The 19,765-nt window shown below is 47.1% G+C and overlaps 1 protein-coding gene across 1 annotated transcript in view; it reads right to left on the bottom strand.

Annotated features, from left to right (window-relative positions):
- Positions 1 to 601: 601 nt before the first annotated feature.
- PINX1 (PIN2 (TERF1) interacting telomerase inhibitor 1) overlaps positions 602 to 19,765 on the bottom strand; it is a 52,550-nt gene continuing 33,386 nt past the window's right edge. The window contains exon 7 of the mRNA XM_053383766.1: positions 602 to 2,887. Coding sequence (XP_053239741.1) covers positions 2,285 to 2,887 — 603 coding nt within the window. The 3' untranslated portion in view covers positions 602 to 2,284. The remainder of the gene's footprint in view (positions 2,888 to 19,765) is intronic.

The following is a 19,765-nucleotide window of genomic DNA, read 5'->3' as shown; positions in this document are numbered from 1 at the left end:
GAAAGGGTACAGGGGGGAGCGTGGTGGCAAAAGCTGACGGGAGTTCAAAACTTCTGGAGAAGGTTGTGGAAGCCACGGCAGGAATTATTTCGATTCTTAGGGAACCTTGGGGATCCCTGGGTATGCATGAAGGGCCACAGCAAAGATGTATTTTTGCTGCTTGAGAGGGAAGCAGGAGATAGGAAACGGAGATGAACATGGGATGTGAGGGTGGAAAGCATTTTAACAGCTGGAATAGCTTGGTTGGTTAGAGCATGAGACTCTTAATCTTGAGGTTGCACGTTGGGCAAAAGATTCCTACATTGCAGGGAGTTGCGACTTCATGATCCTCGTAGTCCCTTCCAACTCCGCAATGCTATGATCTCATGTGCCAAAGCGAAAGAGCAGACTGTACTCATGCGTGTGCAGGGATTACGAGTAATACGGTGATCTTCCGATCTTTTCCAAACCAGCGACAGGCTTCTTACACACCCCGTTTGCTCAATCTGTTTACCGTGTTGGTCTCGCACCTGATTTTCCACCGAGATTGGCGCTCTCCTTTGTTAAAATAATTGCATTTTGCGTGTGAAGCTTCGCAGACACCAAAACAGAGATCAAAGTGTAGACGGGGGAGATTTTATTTCTTAAAAAAAAGCAAAAAACCACCCAACACACACCAAATTCAATTGGAAAAGGCCTCCGTCCCAAAGCTTCATTTCATTCTTTGGAAGGCTCACAAGGGAGCCCAAAACCCACAACTACCCAAACAGCCAATCTGGAGTTAGAAACCAAGCCTGAAGGGCGTCTTTGGATTCACGCATTAATAGGCAGCGATGCAGAGTTTCGCTAGCAGTGATTCATTGCCTGCACTCAAGGCCTGGTGCTCTTTTGAAGTGTGCCAACAGAACCTAAGGAATGCAGATTTTTTATTTTTTGCAAACCACAAATTAACAGATACCCCACCCTGTCCAATCTCTGCAGGGCCATTTCTTTGGGGCTCTGTTACAGAAGTCGCCTGGGTCATTTCCCCGAAGCCCGGCAGGGTGATTGGTTTCTGCCAACGTGGCAGCAAATGAGTCTATGGCGTCCTATATCATGGTGAGTCCTTACGCAAGCTGGAAAAGCCAACCCAAGCGTCATAAATCAAGGCATTTCATAATTAAGAGAAAAGGCTGGGAAGAGAACACACAATCCGAGTGTGCTCTGTAGTGATGGCAGGTGTTGAGAATCAAAGAGCCAAGGTCACCTTTCTCTAACCTGGTGTCCTCCAGAACTACAAATCCCATCAGACCCTGCCGCCACTGCCATGTCACATGGCTGTGCCGATGGACGTTATAGTCCAAAACATTTGGAGGGCACAAAGTTGGGGCACCAATGCCCTGGCAGAGCCCAGTGGCGATGGCTGCCTTAGAGCTCCCTTAAAAAAAGATGGTGCTTCCAAAGAGCTGGGTCTAGCATCCGTCTCAATTCCCCACAATCCCCCTGGAGGCAGTGTACCTCCAGGGGCATTGTGGGAAAATGCAAATGGTGGAAACATCCAGCCACCTGGTGCTGTCTGGGGTGTTACTGTTGGTCCACTGAGAAGACAGGGACCACCACCTTGCCCAGGTAGGCGACCCCCAGCAGCACCCACTGGCAGGACAGGTGCGCCAAAGACAACCACCTGTATTGATCCCATCACTTATCTGCCAACATGTGGAAATCAGGGTACCACTGATGTTCTTGCCCAGGAGTTTCTTGTTAATTCATTCAATTCACCAAAATCACCAGTGGATTCTGGAGCAACTGGGTTGAAGGCTTGCTGATTCGGTTCTTAAGTTATCAAGCGAGCCAGGAATAAAACCAGAACCGAGTAGAAACAGTCCTCCCTTGACTTTAACTGTCTTGTTTGGAGGGTGAATCGAAGGTCCTCTTCCTTTTGGTGATTTTGTGTTTGTTTTGGGGGCTGGAAGGAACTATGAATACGAGCCCAGGATTGCTTCAGAAAACCAAGGGGGTCCAGATGTCCCTCCTTTGTGCTGAACAAACCTGAGAGGGTGAGGGGTTATCACACCCCCACCTGCCGAAAATTGAAGGTGATTGTGCAGGACAGCAGAAGGGGGTGGGCAGTATGTGGCTTCATGAGAACTCTTGGCATGTTCCTTCAATGCTTGGTGTGTGTTTGGGCATGTGTGAGAAAGAGGGGAAGATAATCTCCCTACTTCTGTGTATGGATGTGGGCACATTGGGGCACCTGGCTAATACATTAGGGCAACCAAAAACCAACAATTCAACCAGGTCAACAGTCTAGAGAGTGCATTAACTGTTAACTGGAGAGTTTCTCTTTCTTCCCCTTCTTCTTCTTCTTCATTTTTTTGACATCTGCCACTGCATCCCTGTCTAGCTTTCTGCCCTTGTTCTTTCTCTTTCCTCTTGGCTCTTCTGAGTCATTGCTTTCTGCATCGGAAGTTCCTGAGCCACAACTTCCATTCTCTTGGGCGCCATTTTGAGATCCGTTGCAACTAAGGCTGCCACCGCCAGGACTGGAGTGCTTAGATTTCTTCTTCTTCTTCTTCCTCTTCTTCGTCTTCTGGGTGTTGAGCTGCTCCCCTTCTTCACTTGAGCCAAGATCCCTGGGACATTTTGCCTCTGGTCCTTCAAGGCCATCCTCACTTTCAGAACAACCATGCTTGGGGTACTTCCTCTTCATGGGCTGGGCTACCAAACACTCTGACTCCTCCGCTGGAGGAGACTCAGCTGTCCTGAAGTCAACCTGACGCTGGGTTTTCTTCAGCGTGGCCATGCGCTTGGCAAAATACTCCTGCACGGTAAGGGCACTGGTTACGGTGTTGCCAGAGTCCACTTCGTCTGATGGGTCCTCCTCCTTTTTCTGGTCCTCCTTTGGAGATTCTGTGCCAACAGCAGCATCCTGCAAAGTGAAAAGGGAGAGAGATGAAGTCAGTGAGCCAAACTGCCTTCTAACAGTTGAGGGAGTTGGGTATTGTTTAGCCTGGAGGAGGAGGAGGAGGAGGAGTTTGGACTTGATATCCTGCCTTTCACTCCCCTTAAGGAGTCTCAAAGCAGCTAACAATCTCCTTTCCCTTCCTCCCCCACAACAAACACTCTCTGATGTGAGTGAGGCTGAGAGACTTCAGAGAAGTGTGGCTAGCCCAAGGTCACCCAGCAGCTGCATGTGGAGGAGCGGGGATGCGAACCTGGTTCACCAGATTACGAGTCTATCGCTCTTAACCACTACACCACACTGAAGAGAAGAGAAGGCTGAGATATGATATGATAGCCATCTTCATGGATCTCAAGGGCTGTCACATGGAAGAAGCTTGTTTTCTGCTGCTCAAGAGGGCATGACCTGAACCAATGGATTTGATTTACAAGAAAGGAGATTCCGACCCAACATCAGGAAGAACTTTCTGACAGCGAGAGCTGTTCGACAGTGGAACAGACGCCCAAGAGAGGTGGTGGACTCTTCTTCCTTGGAGGTTTTTAAGCAGAGCTTGGATGGCCATCTGTCATGGATGCTTTAGCTGAGATTCCTGCAATGCAGGGGGTTGGACTAGATGACCCTTGGTGTGCCTTTTAACTCTAAAATTCTTTAAGTCTAGTAAGCCTCATATAAACCTTCCTTAATGATTATCCCCTGCACAGAACCTTCTCAGAGCTGTACATAATAAAAGTGCTTTCTCAGTTCAGCAGGTTGCTTAACCTAAATCCAAGATGGCAGACTTACTGCTCCGGTAAAATATTAATGTAAAAAGGGCCCCATTAAGTCTAACTGGTCTACGTCTAAAAGAGCATCAGAACAACCTGGCCACTAGAAGGAAATGCTGCCCTTGGTACATTCAGTTTCCACCTCTCCATTTTGATTCTCTGGCCCCATATCTGCACAAACTTCTTATCCCCAAATACAGACGTGCTTTTACACTTGCAAGACTGGATGTTTTGCCATCTGCGGTACTTGAGGGTCAATTCCAAAAGATCCCGCCTGAGAAACGTCTTTGCCCCTGTGGAGACGGTAGCACCGAAACAGCGGCACACGTCCTCCTATCTTGCACTCTCTACAAAGACCTGAGGAACGAGATCATCACCCCACTCGTACTAACCATCCCAGGGCGTTCAACCACTGCCACAATGGCCTTTCTTCTATCAGATCAAAATGAGCAGATAACAGCAAAGGTTGCTAGGTTCATAGCAGAGGCAATCAGAATAAGGGCCACTAACTGACGGCTGATTCAGGTGCTTTTATATCAAATTTCCTTTTTCTGCATATACTGTTGTGTTTTACTGTTGCTATGACCATTGGCTAATGCGAATAAAGTTTTATGAAAGTCAATCCTTTATTAGGCATAGCATAGTTTTATCTCTCTCTCTCTCTCTCTCTTAATGTAAAAAGACTGGGGAGAGCAGAAGAAGGTCATGGTGAACACTGATTTGGAAGTGAAATAGAAATCCGTTTAAATACTACATCCACACTATCTCATTGACTTATGAGGAACGGCTGAGGGAGTTGGGGATGTTAACCTGGGTAAGAGGAGACTGAGAGGCGATATGATAGATATCTGCAAATATCTGAAGAGCTGTAACATGGAAGAGGGAACAAGCTTGTTTTCTCCTGCTCTGGAGGGACTCTCCTTCACTGGAAAAAGGAATCTCTGACAGATGGTCCACCCAACCTCTCTTTAAAAGCCTCCAGCAAAGGACATCAAAGCAGCAGAAAACAAGATTGCTCCATCTTCCATCTCGTAAAAGAATCGCTCTGCCTTCGCCAACCAGGTGCCCTTCAGTTCTTTTGGACTACAATTCCCATCAGGCTCAGCCCAAAACATATGGAAGGCACCAAGTTAGTGAAGGCTTGCAAGAGGCTTTTGTTTCATGGGGCAAAGCCCTGTGAACACAAATACGCCTAAGAGTTGGGCACAGGCCAGCCCAGGGACCAAGCGAATCTTTTCTTTCTTTCCTTTTCCTTTTTCTAAAGAAGAGTATGAGCCAGAGTTTTTTTAAGTGCCCCAAGAAACACTCCTGGAATCTCAAGTGCAATGTTATTTTTGTTGCACTGGGCTGAAGTCTTTGGAGCGGAGGTCTAGCAGGAAGCTGCTTCCCTGCTCTGCTCCTAACGAAGCAAATCTGCATACTCTCCCTCATTAGGACACTAATTCCCAAGTGCCGTGCCAGGAGGGCAGATGACAGCATACCCTGTCATACGTGAATGTGGAAAACAATATATATGAAAAGGGCCCGTGAGCCCAAAGGCAGTGGAAAATTGCATTTGACAGAGCAGGGGGCTGGCTTAATTTCAAAGGGAACTAATAAATTTATACAGTGAAGAGATAAATACATCCTGGGGCAGATGTGCCATTGAGAGTATGTGTGGGGAGGGAGAAGAGGCATGAATGGTCACCATCTTGGATGGATTTAAAAGAGGCTTAGACAAATTCATGGCGGATACTAGCTACAACATCTGTGCACTCCCTCCATTGTTGGAGCATTGCAGGGGGTTGGGCTACCATTCCATGATTCAATTATCTATGAATACCAGTTGCTGGGAATCACAAGCAGGGAGAGCAATGAAGCACCCGGGTCCTGCTCATGGCCTTTGTGGTTGTTGTTCTCACAACGGTTGGCCATTGTGAGAACAAGATGCTGGGCGATATGTGGTCCCCTTTGGCCTGATCCAGGTACAGGAACGTTCTGAGGTTCTGTAGGTAAAGGTAAAGGGACCCCTGACCATTAGGTCCAGTCGTGACCGACTCTGGGGTTGCGGCGCTCATCTCGCTTTATTGGCTGAGGGAGCCGGCGTACAGCTTCCAGGTCATGTGGCCAGCACGACTAAGCCGCTTCTGGCGAACCAGAGCAGCGCACAGAAACACCGTTTACCTTCCCGCTGGAGCAGTACCTATTTATCTACTTGCACTTTGACGTGCTTTCGAACTGCTAGGTTGGCAGGAGGAGGGACCGAGCAATGGGAGCTCGCCCCTTCGCGGGGATTCGAACCACCGACCTTCTGATCGGCAAGCCCTAGGCTCTGTGGTTTAACCCACAGCGCCACCCTGAGGTTCTGAAAGTCGATGCATTAAAGTCGCCACAATTTAGGATGCATGTTGACAAGCTGGAACATGTGCAGAGGAGGGCAACCAAGACGATCAAGGGTCTGGAAACCAAGCCTTATGAGGAATGGCTGAAGGAGCTGGGTATGTTTAGGAGGAGACTGAGAGGAGATATGATAGCCATCTTCAAATATCTTAAGGGCTGCCACACGGAAGATGGAACAAGCTTGTTTTCTCCCGCTCTTGAACCAATGGCTTCAAGTTACAAGAAGGGAGATTCCGACTAAACATTAGGAAGAACTTTCTGATGGTAAGAGCTGTTCAGCAGTGGAATGGGCTGCCTCCCAAGGAGGTTTTTCAGCAGAGGTTGGTCAGGGATTCTTTAGCTGTGATTCCTGCACTGCAGGGGTTGGACTAGATTACTTTTGGAGGTCCCTTCGAACTCTACAAGTCTATGATTTTATGAAAGGTTCCCCCCCTTCTCCTTCTGACTGCATACCAGTTCCGACGCCACGCTTTACACAATGACAAATGTCTCCACCACCCCTTTGCCAACTCCAGTCGATCTGCTCTGACACACGTAAGCAACCTGTACAGGCCGAGATGCATTTCCAAAGCCGCCTTTGCAAATCCGGCCAGAGACACATTAATTACCACTAAGGAGGTGCGCGGAGCACAGTTTTTGACAGGAACACAGGGCGTTTAACTCCCTTCGAGCCAACACCAGACCTGGCCTGGCCACAAGACTGGAGCTCAGAGAAACCCGCGCGGCCTGGAAGAGAGGGAAGCCTGCCAGAGGCCCCTGTATCGAAGAGGAATTTTAATAACCACGGGCCGCTGAGCATGAAGGCAGCGGGGCATGGAGACAGGTAAAGGCAGTGTCAGGCCCCAAACAAACTCGCACATTCGGTTTCGGGGACACTGGTGGGAGACCATCAATCACCTGGGAAAAGACGGGGCGGTGCCAGGAATGCCTCGCATGAAGGGTTCCCTGCGAGGGAGCCATGGAAACCAGGCAGGTACAGCAAATGGCTCTTTCCAAGCAGGCTGGCCAGGTGAAAATTGGCTGGCACCTGCTGGATGCTGGGCAAGAAAAGAAGAGCTGGAAGGGATCCCAAGGGCTGTCTAGTCTAACCCCCGGCAGCACAGGAATCATGCTGAAGGAATCCCCGACAGATGGCTATCCAACCTTTGCTTAAAAACCTCCAGAAGAGGAGAATTCACAGACTTCCGAGGGCGTCCGTTCCACTGCCCATCAGAGAGTTGCTGCGATGATGAAACGGAGAACAAAATGGTGGAGCACCTTGAGCTTGGAGGAAACTTCACGCAGGCAGTCTCAGGTCAGGGTATTAGCGCTCAGGTCTGGTTATGTGCCAATCCTTTGCTGTACTGCCTGTTGATTTATGATCTGATGATGATTTCAATTTACTAGCAGTCTGCTGTGTAAAAAATCCCAAAGTGACTTACAAAGGGGTGCAGCGTTTTTTTGGGTTGCGCTCTGCGGCGACCCAGAAGTAACGGAACATGTTACTTCCAGGTTTCGCCGCTCACGCATGCGCAGATGCTCAAAAATGAGGTCACGCGCATGCACAGCGAATCACAACCCGCACACGCGCAGACACGGGTTGCATTCGCTTCAGGATGCAAACAGGGCTCCGGAACGGATCCCGTTCGCATCCAGAGGTACCACTGTATAAATTAATAAGTAAGAATAACAATAGTAAGTTGAGATCTTTCGCAGTCCGCATCTGTATCAGAATTGTTTCTAAGGCGTTTTAAATATGTCTTTATTATCATTCGTTATTTGCTGCCCTGGGCTCCTTTGAGAGGAAAGGCAGGGCATAAATTTAATCAGGAAAAATATATATATTTCAAATCATTAATTACCATATTTTTCGCTCTATAACACGCACCAGACCATAACACGCACGTAGTTTTTAGAGGAGGAAAACAAGAAAAAAAAATATTCTAAACGAAATAGTGGATATATGATTTTTGTGGTTCATGCTGTGGCCACAGACATGTGATCTGACAGTGAGTTTGGAGTAGCCCAATGCAAAAATCCTGAGGATCCATGTGGATCCATGCTTTGTAAACACGGAGGAGGGAAGGAAGGGGAACCATGGATCCTCTGCTCACGACTGCAGCAGATGCCACCCGCAAGCATTCGCTTCATAACATGCGCAGACATTTCCCCTTACTTTCTAGGAGGAAAAAAGTGAGTGTTATGGTGCAAAAAATACGGTACTTATTACAGCTCCCCAAATGGGGGAAAAAAAATTAATCACACTGCCTCCCTTAGGCAGCCTGCTCAAAGGAGTCTACACAGTGTGTTTCTGCATGAGTCACTGTTCTGGGCATGTCTCCTCTGAGGACACTTGAATCCAATGTGCGCCTTGGCATTTGACAGCGTGCGAAGGTGACCCAATTACACCTAATGGCAGCGACGTGACAGAAAGTAGGAAGCCTCCTTTGCGAACGGGCGATTTGGCTAACACGAGACGCACGCTTTAAGAAACATTTCTTGACACGGTAGCTGTTTGGGATCCTAAAGACAGAGAAATATGCTGAGGCGTAAGCAACAGAGATGATAGCCAAAGATGCTTACGCACACCTGGAGCCAAGGATGGAAGGGCCTGTTTTATGACGAGGCAGAAAGATGAAGAGGCCTATTCTGCCCATCCAAAGATCTCTCTTGTCTCGACCCACAGCCAAAGGGATCAAGTCAAAGCATGACTGAGCACTCAGAAGGCTGAGGAGTCGTCATCTTTCCCCAAGGAGGATGAGTAATCTATGTGCAACAGTGCAGAGTTAAAAAAAATCTAACAATTTTAACAACTGGTTTTGAAATTTATTTTTTAAAATAATTTTTATTAAAGTTTTTTTAAAACAAATTTTAAAATGTTCAAGAAACTCAAATTACATTTTACATACTCAGTATACCCCTCAACTTCCCTTTCTGGTTTAGAATGTATTATTTTTGTTCTGCATATAGTTTTGTATCCCTTCTATGATAAAATAAACTGTACTTAGTCTCTTAGTCCTTATTTGTATTTACTATTTGTATTTGCAGGCAGCCCTGTTTAGGGAAGCTTTTAATGTTTATTGTTATTGTATTTTAGTGTTTTGTTGGAAGGCACCCAGCCAGATGGGCAGGGTATCAATAATAAATTCTTCTTCTTCTTCTTCTTCTTCTTCTTCTTCTTCTTCTTCTTCTTCTTCTTCGTCCATTGCAAGTGTATTACTCAAATCCTGCAAGTCAGTTAATTTCAATGTATTGTTTATGTATATATATCTTAAAAGGGGACTCAGTGGCGAGAGCCCTCTGCACATGCTTATAGGCAACCGTCCCTTTGGCTGGTCTGCTAACAAGACAAGCAAGGTATTTCATGAATGGAGAGGGAGCAATAGCAATTCTCAGTTTTCTCCAGCAGCAAATGGCAGCCTCTGATGAAGCCGTTAGGCAGCTGAGTGTTTCGATTTGCAGACTGTTCTGTCCACAAGGTTTGGCCAAGTAACCAGTGGGGATTTGGAAGGAAGAATGAAGGCTTGAGGAAATGGGGTGGACAGTAAGAAAAAAATCAGAATTAAAAGTAAAAAAGAAAGAAAAAAGAAATTTGCACTAACAGGCCCCCAGTCGGGTGGATTAAGAATGGGGTGTTAAAAAACGGAAAGACGACAAGATACCAACGAAAGAAAAATGGCAAGTTAAACTTATGGAATACGCAGAAATGGCGAAACTCACGGGAAGACTTAAGAGATAAATGACAATAGAGACGATTGGGAACCGTTTATGCTGTATCTACAGAAATACTGTAAAGAAATGGACTCATTGGCAGGATTTAAGTAAACACAATTAAGGAAACAAATGTAAAGATTAAGAAACAACAATTTGGAAATTAATTAAGTGTAAGACATAATTGGAAAGAAAATATGGTATTAAAAAAATGATAAGAATATAGCGTAAGAGCATTTAATTAAAAGATTAACGAAATAGTGGAAAACAAATTAAGCAGAAGTAGTAAACATTTAATGAACTGGAAGGGGAAGTTGAGGGAAGTCATAGGGTAGGGGGATATTTAGATTCTTTAATTATTTCTCTTTTATATGATAAATGTGTGGAATATTAAAATGTAAAACTAATAAAAAAATTTTTTTTAAAGAAAAAGAATGGGGTGTTAAAGGAGATGGCCAAGATAAGACTTTTGGAAAAAATGATGCCATCAGGAGCCTGGAAAAACCCTGAAGACGGAAAAGGATTCCAGCGGAGATTATAGGAGGAAGCTGTGTCAACAAGCGAAGGGCTTGGCTTCTGAGAGATGAGGAAACCACGTACTAGGCTTTTGAAATTGGGAATAACTGGCAGCTCTGGGAACTTGGGTTGGTTACCCTCTGGGAAGGGCGGGGAAGGGAGACTGGAGAAAGGCAATCCGTTTAGTTATTTATTTAGGCAAACAAGGGGGACGACATCTCTTAACTGCTGCTAGCGTTATTATTTGGGGACTGAGAACACTATCCTCGAAAGAATGGATAACTAAAATCAGGGACGTCGTATGCGTGGTTAAACATAGGAAAGGCAACAAGAACAAGGCATTGATTAAGAAACCGAGTATTTTTTTTTAAATGTACTGGAGTAGTAAGGTACAGGATAACATAAACCCATTTGTGTTATTTGGAAACTTGTGATGTTAATTTATTATCTCTGTATGCAAATTTGTTCCTCTGTTTAGCTCTAGATACCCCTTTCCACTTTTATTTCACGTTATAAATATGTGCAAAAGAAGATCCACAATCTTTTAGCAGCCTTCCAGTTACAGATAGGTAGCCGTGTTGGTCTGCCATAGTCAAAACTGTATCTGAAGAAGTGTATCTGAAGAAGTGTGCATGCACATGAAAGCTCATACCAAGAACTAACTTAGTTGGTCTTTAAGGTGCTACTGGAAGGAAAAAAAAAATTTGTTTTGATTTTAGCAGCCTTGTTCTGTATATGTGCCAAACGTTTTATTACATTTTGAAAAAAGAAAGAAGCTTCAAGGAAGAACAACAAATAATCTGGTGGTTCGTCATGAAATAAGGTAAGATTTGTTAATTGGGAGCGGGGGGTGGGGTGGGGTAGCCGGTAGAATTAATTAACTCTGCACAACCCGATCAATCCTGTCAGGAGGGTGGAAGCAACAGGCATTTCCTGTTTTGCTGGAATCCCGAATTGGGAGAGAAGCAGGGATTATGAGAAAAGCCCGGAGGCTTCCCCGCAGCCCGTTGCTCACCCAGGAATACGTTGGCAGAACCCTCGTTTTTTGCAACCCGGTGTCAAAGGAAGTTCAGATGCAAAGCCTGGGGAGCTAAGAACTTGCCCAGGGGGTGGGGGTAAGCTTTCAGTTCATCCTTGTGGCAGAACAGTTGTGTGGCAGCAACTAGATTACGGACAGTAGCCCTGAATTCCTTATAGCTCTGGTCTCCAGGTCGAGAGCTCCTAATCGGGGTCACCAACACGGCACCCACCGGCACCTCCTGTGCCCGTACAGTAACATTGCATCTCACATGCATTTAGCCGTGATTTCAACCATATGCTCTTGCGGGGCTGGTGTCAAGGCTTCAGGGAATTACGATCCCTCCCTCGGTGGCAGGCAAACAGATAACCAAAGAGTTCTTAAAAGGTAAAGGGACCCCTGACCATTAGGTCCAGTCGTGGCCGACTCTGGGGTTGCGGCGCTCATCTCGCTTTACTGGCCGAGGGAGCCAACATACAGCTTCCGGGTCATGTAGCCAGCCGGACTAAGCCGCTTCTGGCGAACCAGAGCAGCGCACGGAAACGCCATTTACCTTCCCGCTGGAGTGGTACCTATTTATCTACTTGCACTAGTGTGCTTTCGAACTGCTAGGTTGGCAGGAGCAGGGACCGAACAACGGGAGCTCACCCTGTCACGGGGATTCGAACTGGCAAGTCTGATCGGCAAGTCCTAGGCTCTGTGGTTTAACCCACACCACGTAATTTATTCAGTATTCACAGAGAGAGAGACACACAAAGGAACAGTCTCTATTAAATAATGGCGCTGCTCCAAGTAAAGCCCAACCCCCCTCCATCTCCCTTATTCTACGTCAGGGGTCAGCAAACTTTTTCAGCAGGGGGCCGGTCCACTGTCCCTCAGACCATATGGTGGGCCGGACTATTTTTTTTTTGTTGGGGGGGGGGGAATGAACGAATTCCTATGCCCCACAAATAACCCAGAGATGCATTTTAAATAAAAGGACACATTCTACTCATGTAAAAACACACTGATTCCCAGATCTCCCATGGGCTGGATTTAGAAGGCGATTGGGCCGGATCTGGCCCCCGGACCTTAGGTTGCCTACTAGAGCAGGGGTCAGCAAACTTTTTCAGCAGGGGCCCAGTCCACCGTCCCTCAGACCATGTGGTGGGCTGGACTATACTTTGGGGGGGGGAATGAACAAATTCCTATGCCCCCACAAATAACCCAGAGGTGCATTTTAAATAAAAGGACACATTTTACTCATGTAAAAACACGCTAATTCCCAGACCGTCCGCGGGCCGCACTGAGAAGGCGATTGGGCCGCATCCGGCCGACGGGCCTTAGGTTGCCTACCCTTGTTCTATGTCATTCTTGCGCCGGCTGAACTGAGATTTCTGCCTCTGAATTTTCTGTTCGATCACCCTCAGTGCCCACCTAGTTCTGGGAGAGGGGGGCTCAGGAATGCTCTCCAAAGACAAGTGAGTCTGCCAGCTCACTCTCCCCCCGGTGCTTCTTCTTCCTGCTTCTCTCCCGGCTCCCCCAATATTTCCCAGCTTTTACCCTTTCCAGCCTGTGAACTCTGCAAACCAGCATCACTCCTCAGTCCAGCCCCTGGCATCTGGCTGGTTGAAATCGCACAAGTTAAATCCCAAGTGAGGCAGGGAGTTGTGTATATCCCGGAACATATGTAAGATGCAGTTGTAATGTACCTCCACCAGCGTCTCACCTGCCGGCTGGGACCAATGGACGCTGAAGTCCAAAACGTTTTGGAGGGCACCAAGTTAGAAAAGGCTGCCCTAAGAGACGTGGGTGGCACTGTGGGTTATACCACAGAGCATAGGACTTGCTGGTCAGAAGGTCGGCCGTTCGAATCCCCGTGACGGAGTGAGCTCCTGTTGCTCGGTCCCTGCTCCTGCCAACCTAGCAGTTCGAAAGCACATCAAAGTGCAAGTAAATAGGTACTGCTCCGACGGGAAGGTAAACGGTGTTTCTGTGCGCTGCTCTGGTTCGCCAGAAGTGGCTTAGTCATGCTGGCCACATGACCTGGAAGCTGTATGCCGGCTCCCTTGGCCAATAAAGCGAGATGAACGCCACAACCCCAGTGTCGTCTGTGACTGGACCTAATGGTCAGGGGTCCCTTTACCTTTTACCCTAAACTCTGGGTGCAGTGGTCTTCCAGAGGCCCACCTCTCTTCACAGCAGTGGTTGTCAAAGGGCATGGCGGGAGAGGGTGTCAGGATCGGCGGGAAGATTCAAGGACAATCAACCGAGCAGTATAGTATCAAAATACAGTGGTACCTCGGGTTAAGAACTTAATTCATTCTGGAGATCTGTTCTTAACCTGAAACTGTTCTTAACCTGAAGCACCACTTTAGCTAATGGGGCCTCCTGCTGCTGCCGCGCCGCTGGAACACGATTTCTGTTCTCATCCTGAAGCAAAGTTCTTAATCCGAGGCACTATTTCTGGGTTAGCTGAGTCTGTAACCTGAAGCGTCTGTAACCCGAGGTACCACTGTAATTTTTGGGGGATATACAACCAGAAGCAGCACTCAAACCTCTCTTCAAGAGCACTGCCTATTCTTCCTTACTTTTCCATGACCTGTTGTTGTGCGCAGGGATTTTCAACTCTGACAAGCATGAAAGATCAGAAAGGAGAAAGGCTTCTTTGTGTTGATAAGGAAACGAGAGCTCGTTTGTCTCAAATTAGACCTAACATAAATGAGATTACACGGTGAAAGCAAGCTCACACCTCTCGCTGAGTTCGTATACATACTTAAGGTACATATGTAAGAGGCTCATTTATATTTTAGGCCGGATTCAGGTTCTTAGGTAGCTGCATTGTTTTATACTTTCTGCATGTCCCACAATCATATTTATAAAGTAGTTGTATTCTGTGTATAAAATCAAGCACTGCCAGGAGCTGTTCTTTTTCGCTTTCCAAAAAAATTGATCTGGCGTGAGCCAATTTTTATTCTTAAAGTGTGGCCCAGAGGAAACAATGTTTGAGAACAACTGCTTTAGATGGTAATGCACATTACTTCACCTGCTTCAAAATGTTGTAAGCCAGATCTGCTGGGTGTGTGGTTTTCCTCCTTTTGCAGGGCTCCTGACACTTTCAGAAGGTAAAATTAAAATTCTTTGGTTTTCCGAAAGGACTTTATGTGCTTCTTCACCAAACGTAGACTCACCAAGATAAACCTTGTCCCGTTACAAAAATCATAGCAAGTCGGTATTCCTCACACCCCAAAAACGTATTTTTAAGACCCCTCTCTGAAGAAATTTGCAAAAATTAAGTTTTCCCCCCTAAAATGACACGTCCTAATGCTGGACCTCAATTCCAGTTCTTGCTGATCATCAGCCATGCTGGCTACAGCCAATGGCAGCTATAGTTCCACAACATCTGGAGGGCGACTGATGTTCCCCCTCCTTGGCTTGGCCCTTGGCTCAGAGAAACCCGGGACTGCTAAGCCTAGTACACACTTTGTCTCAACATCGCAGCTGGCTTGAAGCAAAACAAACCACAACCTCCGGTTTGGAGATGACCGTAATTGCAAGGCCCGTGGCTCGCTGCTCCTGATGGCTAGGAAAAAAGGGCCTCTTGCACATTCGTCACAAGTCATTTACAGTAGTACCTCGGGATGCGAATGGGATCCTTTCCGGAGCCCCGTTTGCATCCTGAATAGAATGTAAGACACGACGGCATGTCTGCGCATGCGTGGGTTGCATTTTGCCACTTCTGCGCATGACATCATTTTGAGCATCTGCGCATGCGGTGAAACCCGGAAGTAATACGCTCCGTTACTTCTGGATTGCTGTGGAGCGCAACCTGAAAGCACTCAACCTGAAGCACATTCAGCCCGAGGTATGACCGTATTAGAGTTTACTGTGATGTGAAAACTCTGTCATATTGCTGGTGTCCCCGGTAAACAACTGGGCATCAGAAATCCTTGCAGGTCTGGTGTTCACACCGTCCAGAGACCTGCCACAAGGTCCCCACCTGTCTTATGCCCTCTCCAAGCTCAACCACGTTTCGTGGCAGTGAATTGCGTCGAGCTGCTCATGCGTATTGCTTGGAAGTCCCTGGGACGGGGCCGTAGATCAGCGTTACAGGACAGACTTAAGCAGCTACAAGAACGACAAGCACCTTGAGCTGTTATAACATTCTGTTCTCAATTTGTATTTTCTGTCCCAAAGGGGAGGGAAGCACACCTTCAGGCTCGCTTCCCCCTCCCCAGGCAAAAAGGCCACCACAGGCGTCCCCTGCCAAAAGGAAGTTGCAGCTCCTGGCCCCGTGTTTGCACGGAGGTGCGGCTGGGCCAGGAAGCCGGCAGGTCCCGACGAAATGCGCCGTAAATCTGAGCCAAGCCGGCTGCCCGTGATCAAGATAGAAGGGCATGTTGGGACATGGAGTTCTCACGGGGCATTCTGCAAGGGCGATGCCATCCCTGGGCCAACTTTTGAACTTTTGTCCTGCAATCCGACAGCTTGTGCCCAGGTGCGTCGGTCTTGGTGGGTAAGGAAGGGTATACTAGGCCCTGCTGATTTTGCTCTCTGGGCCTGCTCTTTCCCCCTGCTTACTGGATCCTAGAGCCTCAAATTTTAAAAAAATCTGGTAGCAGGCGATAGCAAAGGTGACTATGGGGTTGTGGCGCTCATCTCGCTTTCATCAGGCCGAGGGAGCCGGCGTTTGTCCACAGACAGCTTTCCGGGTCATGTGGCCAGCAGGACTAAACCACTTCTGGCTCAACGGAACACCGTGACGGAAACCAGAGCGCATGGAAACGCCATTTACCTACCTGCCGCAGCGGTACCTAATAACAATAACCGCAAACTCATAGTATGTTATGCAGGAGAGGAGCTATGGCTTTGCTTTTATATCTGCCTTACTATGTATTCTGTGTTCTCACTGTTTTGTTTTTGTGGGTGTGAACTGCCCTGTGATCTTCGGTTGAAGGGCAATATAAGAATTTACTAAATAATAATAATAACTTTGTTTTCCGTGGTGCATTTTTAAAAAGGGGGGGTATGGTATGCAGGGGGCATAACGTAAGGATGCACTGTCTGCAGAGGCTCAAGATTTTACTTACTCTGATTATTTTCTCCCTCTAAATCAGGGGTAAGCAACCTAACGCCTTCTCAATCCGGCCCACGGAGGGTATGGGAATCAGCGTGTTTTTACATGAGTAGAATGTGTCCTTTTATTTAAAATGCATCTCTGGGTTATTTGTGGGGCATAGGAATTCGTAAACCCCCCCCAATATAGACCGGCCCACCACATGGTCTGAGGGACAGTGGACCGGCCCCCTGCTGAATAAGTTTGCTGACCCCTGCTTAAATACTCAATATCCCATCCTTTGTCTGTAGACATCAGGGCTGCTTTCAACAATAGCATCTCCAGTCGATGAATCCCAAGTGGCAGGGCCAAGAAAGGCCCCCGAAAATGAGGCTACAGAAAGATGCCTGCCAGCTAGCAGAGGCGGCACAAGCCTAGACAGACTACTGGCTTGACTTGGTAGGAAGCACCTTATGCCAAGCAGTCACGAAATTAAAAGACGCCTGCTTCTTGGGAGAAAAGCAATGACAAACCTAGACAGCATCTTAAAAAGCAGAGACATCACCTTGCCAACAAAGAACCGTATAGTTAAAGCTATGGTTTTCTCAGTAGTGATGTATGGAAGTGAGAGCTGGACCATAAAGAAGGCTGATCGCCGAAGAATTGATGCTTTTGAATTATGGTGCTGGAGGAGACTCTTGAGAGTCCCATGGACTGCAAGAAGATCAAACCGATCCATTCTGAAGGAAATCAGCCCTGAGTGCTCCCTGGAAGGACAGATCCTGAAGCTGAGGCTCCAAGACTTTGGCCACCTCATGAGAAGAGAAGACTCCCTGGAAAAGACCCTGATGCTGGGTAAGATGTAATTCACTCTACGTGGGGCTGCCCTTTAGACTGACCCAGAAACTCCAGCAGGTGCAGAATGCCGCGGTGAGACTCCTTACGGGGTCCTTGCCGCATGATCACGTTCACCTAGTGCTATACCAGCTGCACTGGCTCCCAGTGGAGTACAGGACCAGGTTTAAGGTGCTGGTTTTAACCTTTAAAGCCCTATACGGCCTAGGACCCTCATACCTACAGGACCGCCTCTCCTGGTATGTCCCACGGAGGACCTTACGGTCTTCAAACAAAAACACCTTGGAGGTCCCGGGCCACAGGGAGGTTAGGCTGGCCTCAAGCAGAGCCAGGGCTTTTTCGGCCAAGCAAGATCTGGTGGAACGCTCTGTCACAAGAGACTAGGGCCATGCGGGACTTGACATCCTTCCGCAGGGCCTGCAAGACAGAGCTGTTCCACCAGGCTTTTGACCAAGGCACAGTCTGACCCCCTCCTTCTGTAATCCTCATAGAACTCCAGCCCAATGGTTGCCTTTAATCTGACTCTGAATTGATTTTAGAATGAACCGATTTTAGAATGTATTTTAATTAATTGATTGTGATTTTATGTAAACTGTGTTCCTTTTATTGTTGTTAGCCGCTCTGAGCCTGGCTCCGGCTGGGAAGGGCGGGACATAATTATTATTATTATTATTATTATTATTATTATTATTATTATTATTATTATAAGGGGCCTGTGTGCCAATGCCACGCAAAGCAGCTTTCAGATGCTTGATTGTGATTTTATGTAAACTGTGTTACTTTTATTGTTGTTAGCCACTCTGAGCCCGGATCCGGATGGGGAGGGCGGGACATAAATTTATTATTATTACTGTTACTATTATTATTATTATTATTATTATTATTATTAATTAAAGGGGCCTGTGTGCCAATGCCACGCAAGGCAGCTTTCAGATGCTTGGCACCTGGGACGCCCTGCCCTGGCAAGAGGCTCCAGTCAACCTCTCCTTGGCACGTTCCTGACAGCCGTTTGAAACACCGCTGCCTCCAAACGACCTCAATGGTCAAGTGTCCCTAAACGCTGGGTCACTGCTGCAAAACTCCTCCCAAAAAAATCACACTCCTCCCTCTGGGTCTAACTTAAGTACAATCTGAGCTGAAGAACGAAGGCATATAAAGTCTCTCCTTGCCAGCCTTAACGTTCCTTCCTGGGAAACGTCTTAAAAACAAGCTGCAGCAAGGCAGCGTTTTGGATTTGTACCGGTCAAAACTAAAATATACATGCAGAAAGTTTTGGACGGGCACGGCTGTTATTATCAGAAAGTTTCATGGGATCAAAAAAGCGAAAACAAAACAAAAGCACCACCCTGTCTCACTGCTCTGTGGGCCAGCTCTCTGCATCGCTTCCCAAAAGAAGGCGCGACCTACTTTTGCCATTTTGGCCTCTGAAGTCGTGGGGTGGGTGGGGGGGAGAAGAAAAAAAAACCCTCCCGCCTTGCAGACGTTCCGGGCCCCCTGTTTGAAGTCCCGGCTGTCGGGAGATGGTCAGTTTACGTCTCCCGATCCGAGGACAGGAAAAGGATGCACACTCAGTGAGCACATGTGCTCTGCCGAGATAAGGACAAAGACTTCTGTCCTGGGAGCCTTATCGGCTTTTCCGGCTACTCTCCCGGCGCAGACGCACCACACCAAGGCTGGCGAGGCGAGCTTTTCGCTTGCTCCAACGAGATTGCCGGCGGGGGGCTGGGGTGGGCGGAAGAGGCCAAGCCGGTCGAAAGTGAACGATTTCCCCACGCACCTCTAAAACCAGAAAGGGTGGACTTTGTGGTTTCTCAGCACGCTTGATCTGGAGGGGACGACTTTCCTCCAGAACCACAACAACACGCTCTGCTCCCGAGGCCTGGACTTCCTCTTGCTATCCAGCAGTTTCCCTCTCTTGTTAAAAATTAGTTTTCTATTTCCCATCCCAAACTGCAATACAACAGTCGTATTGCTTGGATATAAATATAAACAGAAACTACCCCCTCCACCACAATGAATTTCCAGATTCAGATTTCATTTCCTTAAAAGATAACATATTTTACACGCAGGATCAAGAATTGTCCTTTTAACGTAATATTCAATCTACACTAATACAAATTTTGCCTTTACAGTGTTCATTGTTTCCTATAGCCTGGAATCAAAACAAATGTCTACATTAATAAGAGCCACATCTTGTTTTTCTTAATTCACCTAACCCTTCTTCAAATGACCCTATCTCCCCTTTGTAATAATAATAATTTTAAAATTTATATCCCCCTGATAGATCAGTTGGAACTGATTTATCATTTGTTTATGGGTTGTTATAAATATCCAGCCTTCTTTCTCCAAAAAGGGAGGGGCTCCCATGTGGACTGATGGTGAAAAAAATAACAAGATTATTAGGGAAAAGGTCAATTGGATAAATTATGGGGTGTGAATGACAATTGGACCCATCGCTATGCTTTTATGACAGATCAGAGGGTTTTGATTTCACGTAGGTCCACGGAATCAGAGAACTGTAGAGCTGGGACCCCCAAAAGTTATCTAGATCAACCCCCTGCAACGCAGGTCCTTGGCATTCTCCACTG

Source organism: Podarcis raffonei, chromosome 3 (assembly GCF_027172205.1).
Source record: "Podarcis raffonei isolate rPodRaf1 chromosome 3, rPodRaf1.pri, whole genome shotgun sequence".
In the NCBI taxonomy this organism is placed as follows: domain Eukaryota; kingdom Metazoa; phylum Chordata; class Lepidosauria; order Squamata; family Lacertidae; genus Podarcis; species Podarcis raffonei.
This window is presented reverse-complemented; position numbering and strand designations above follow the sequence as displayed.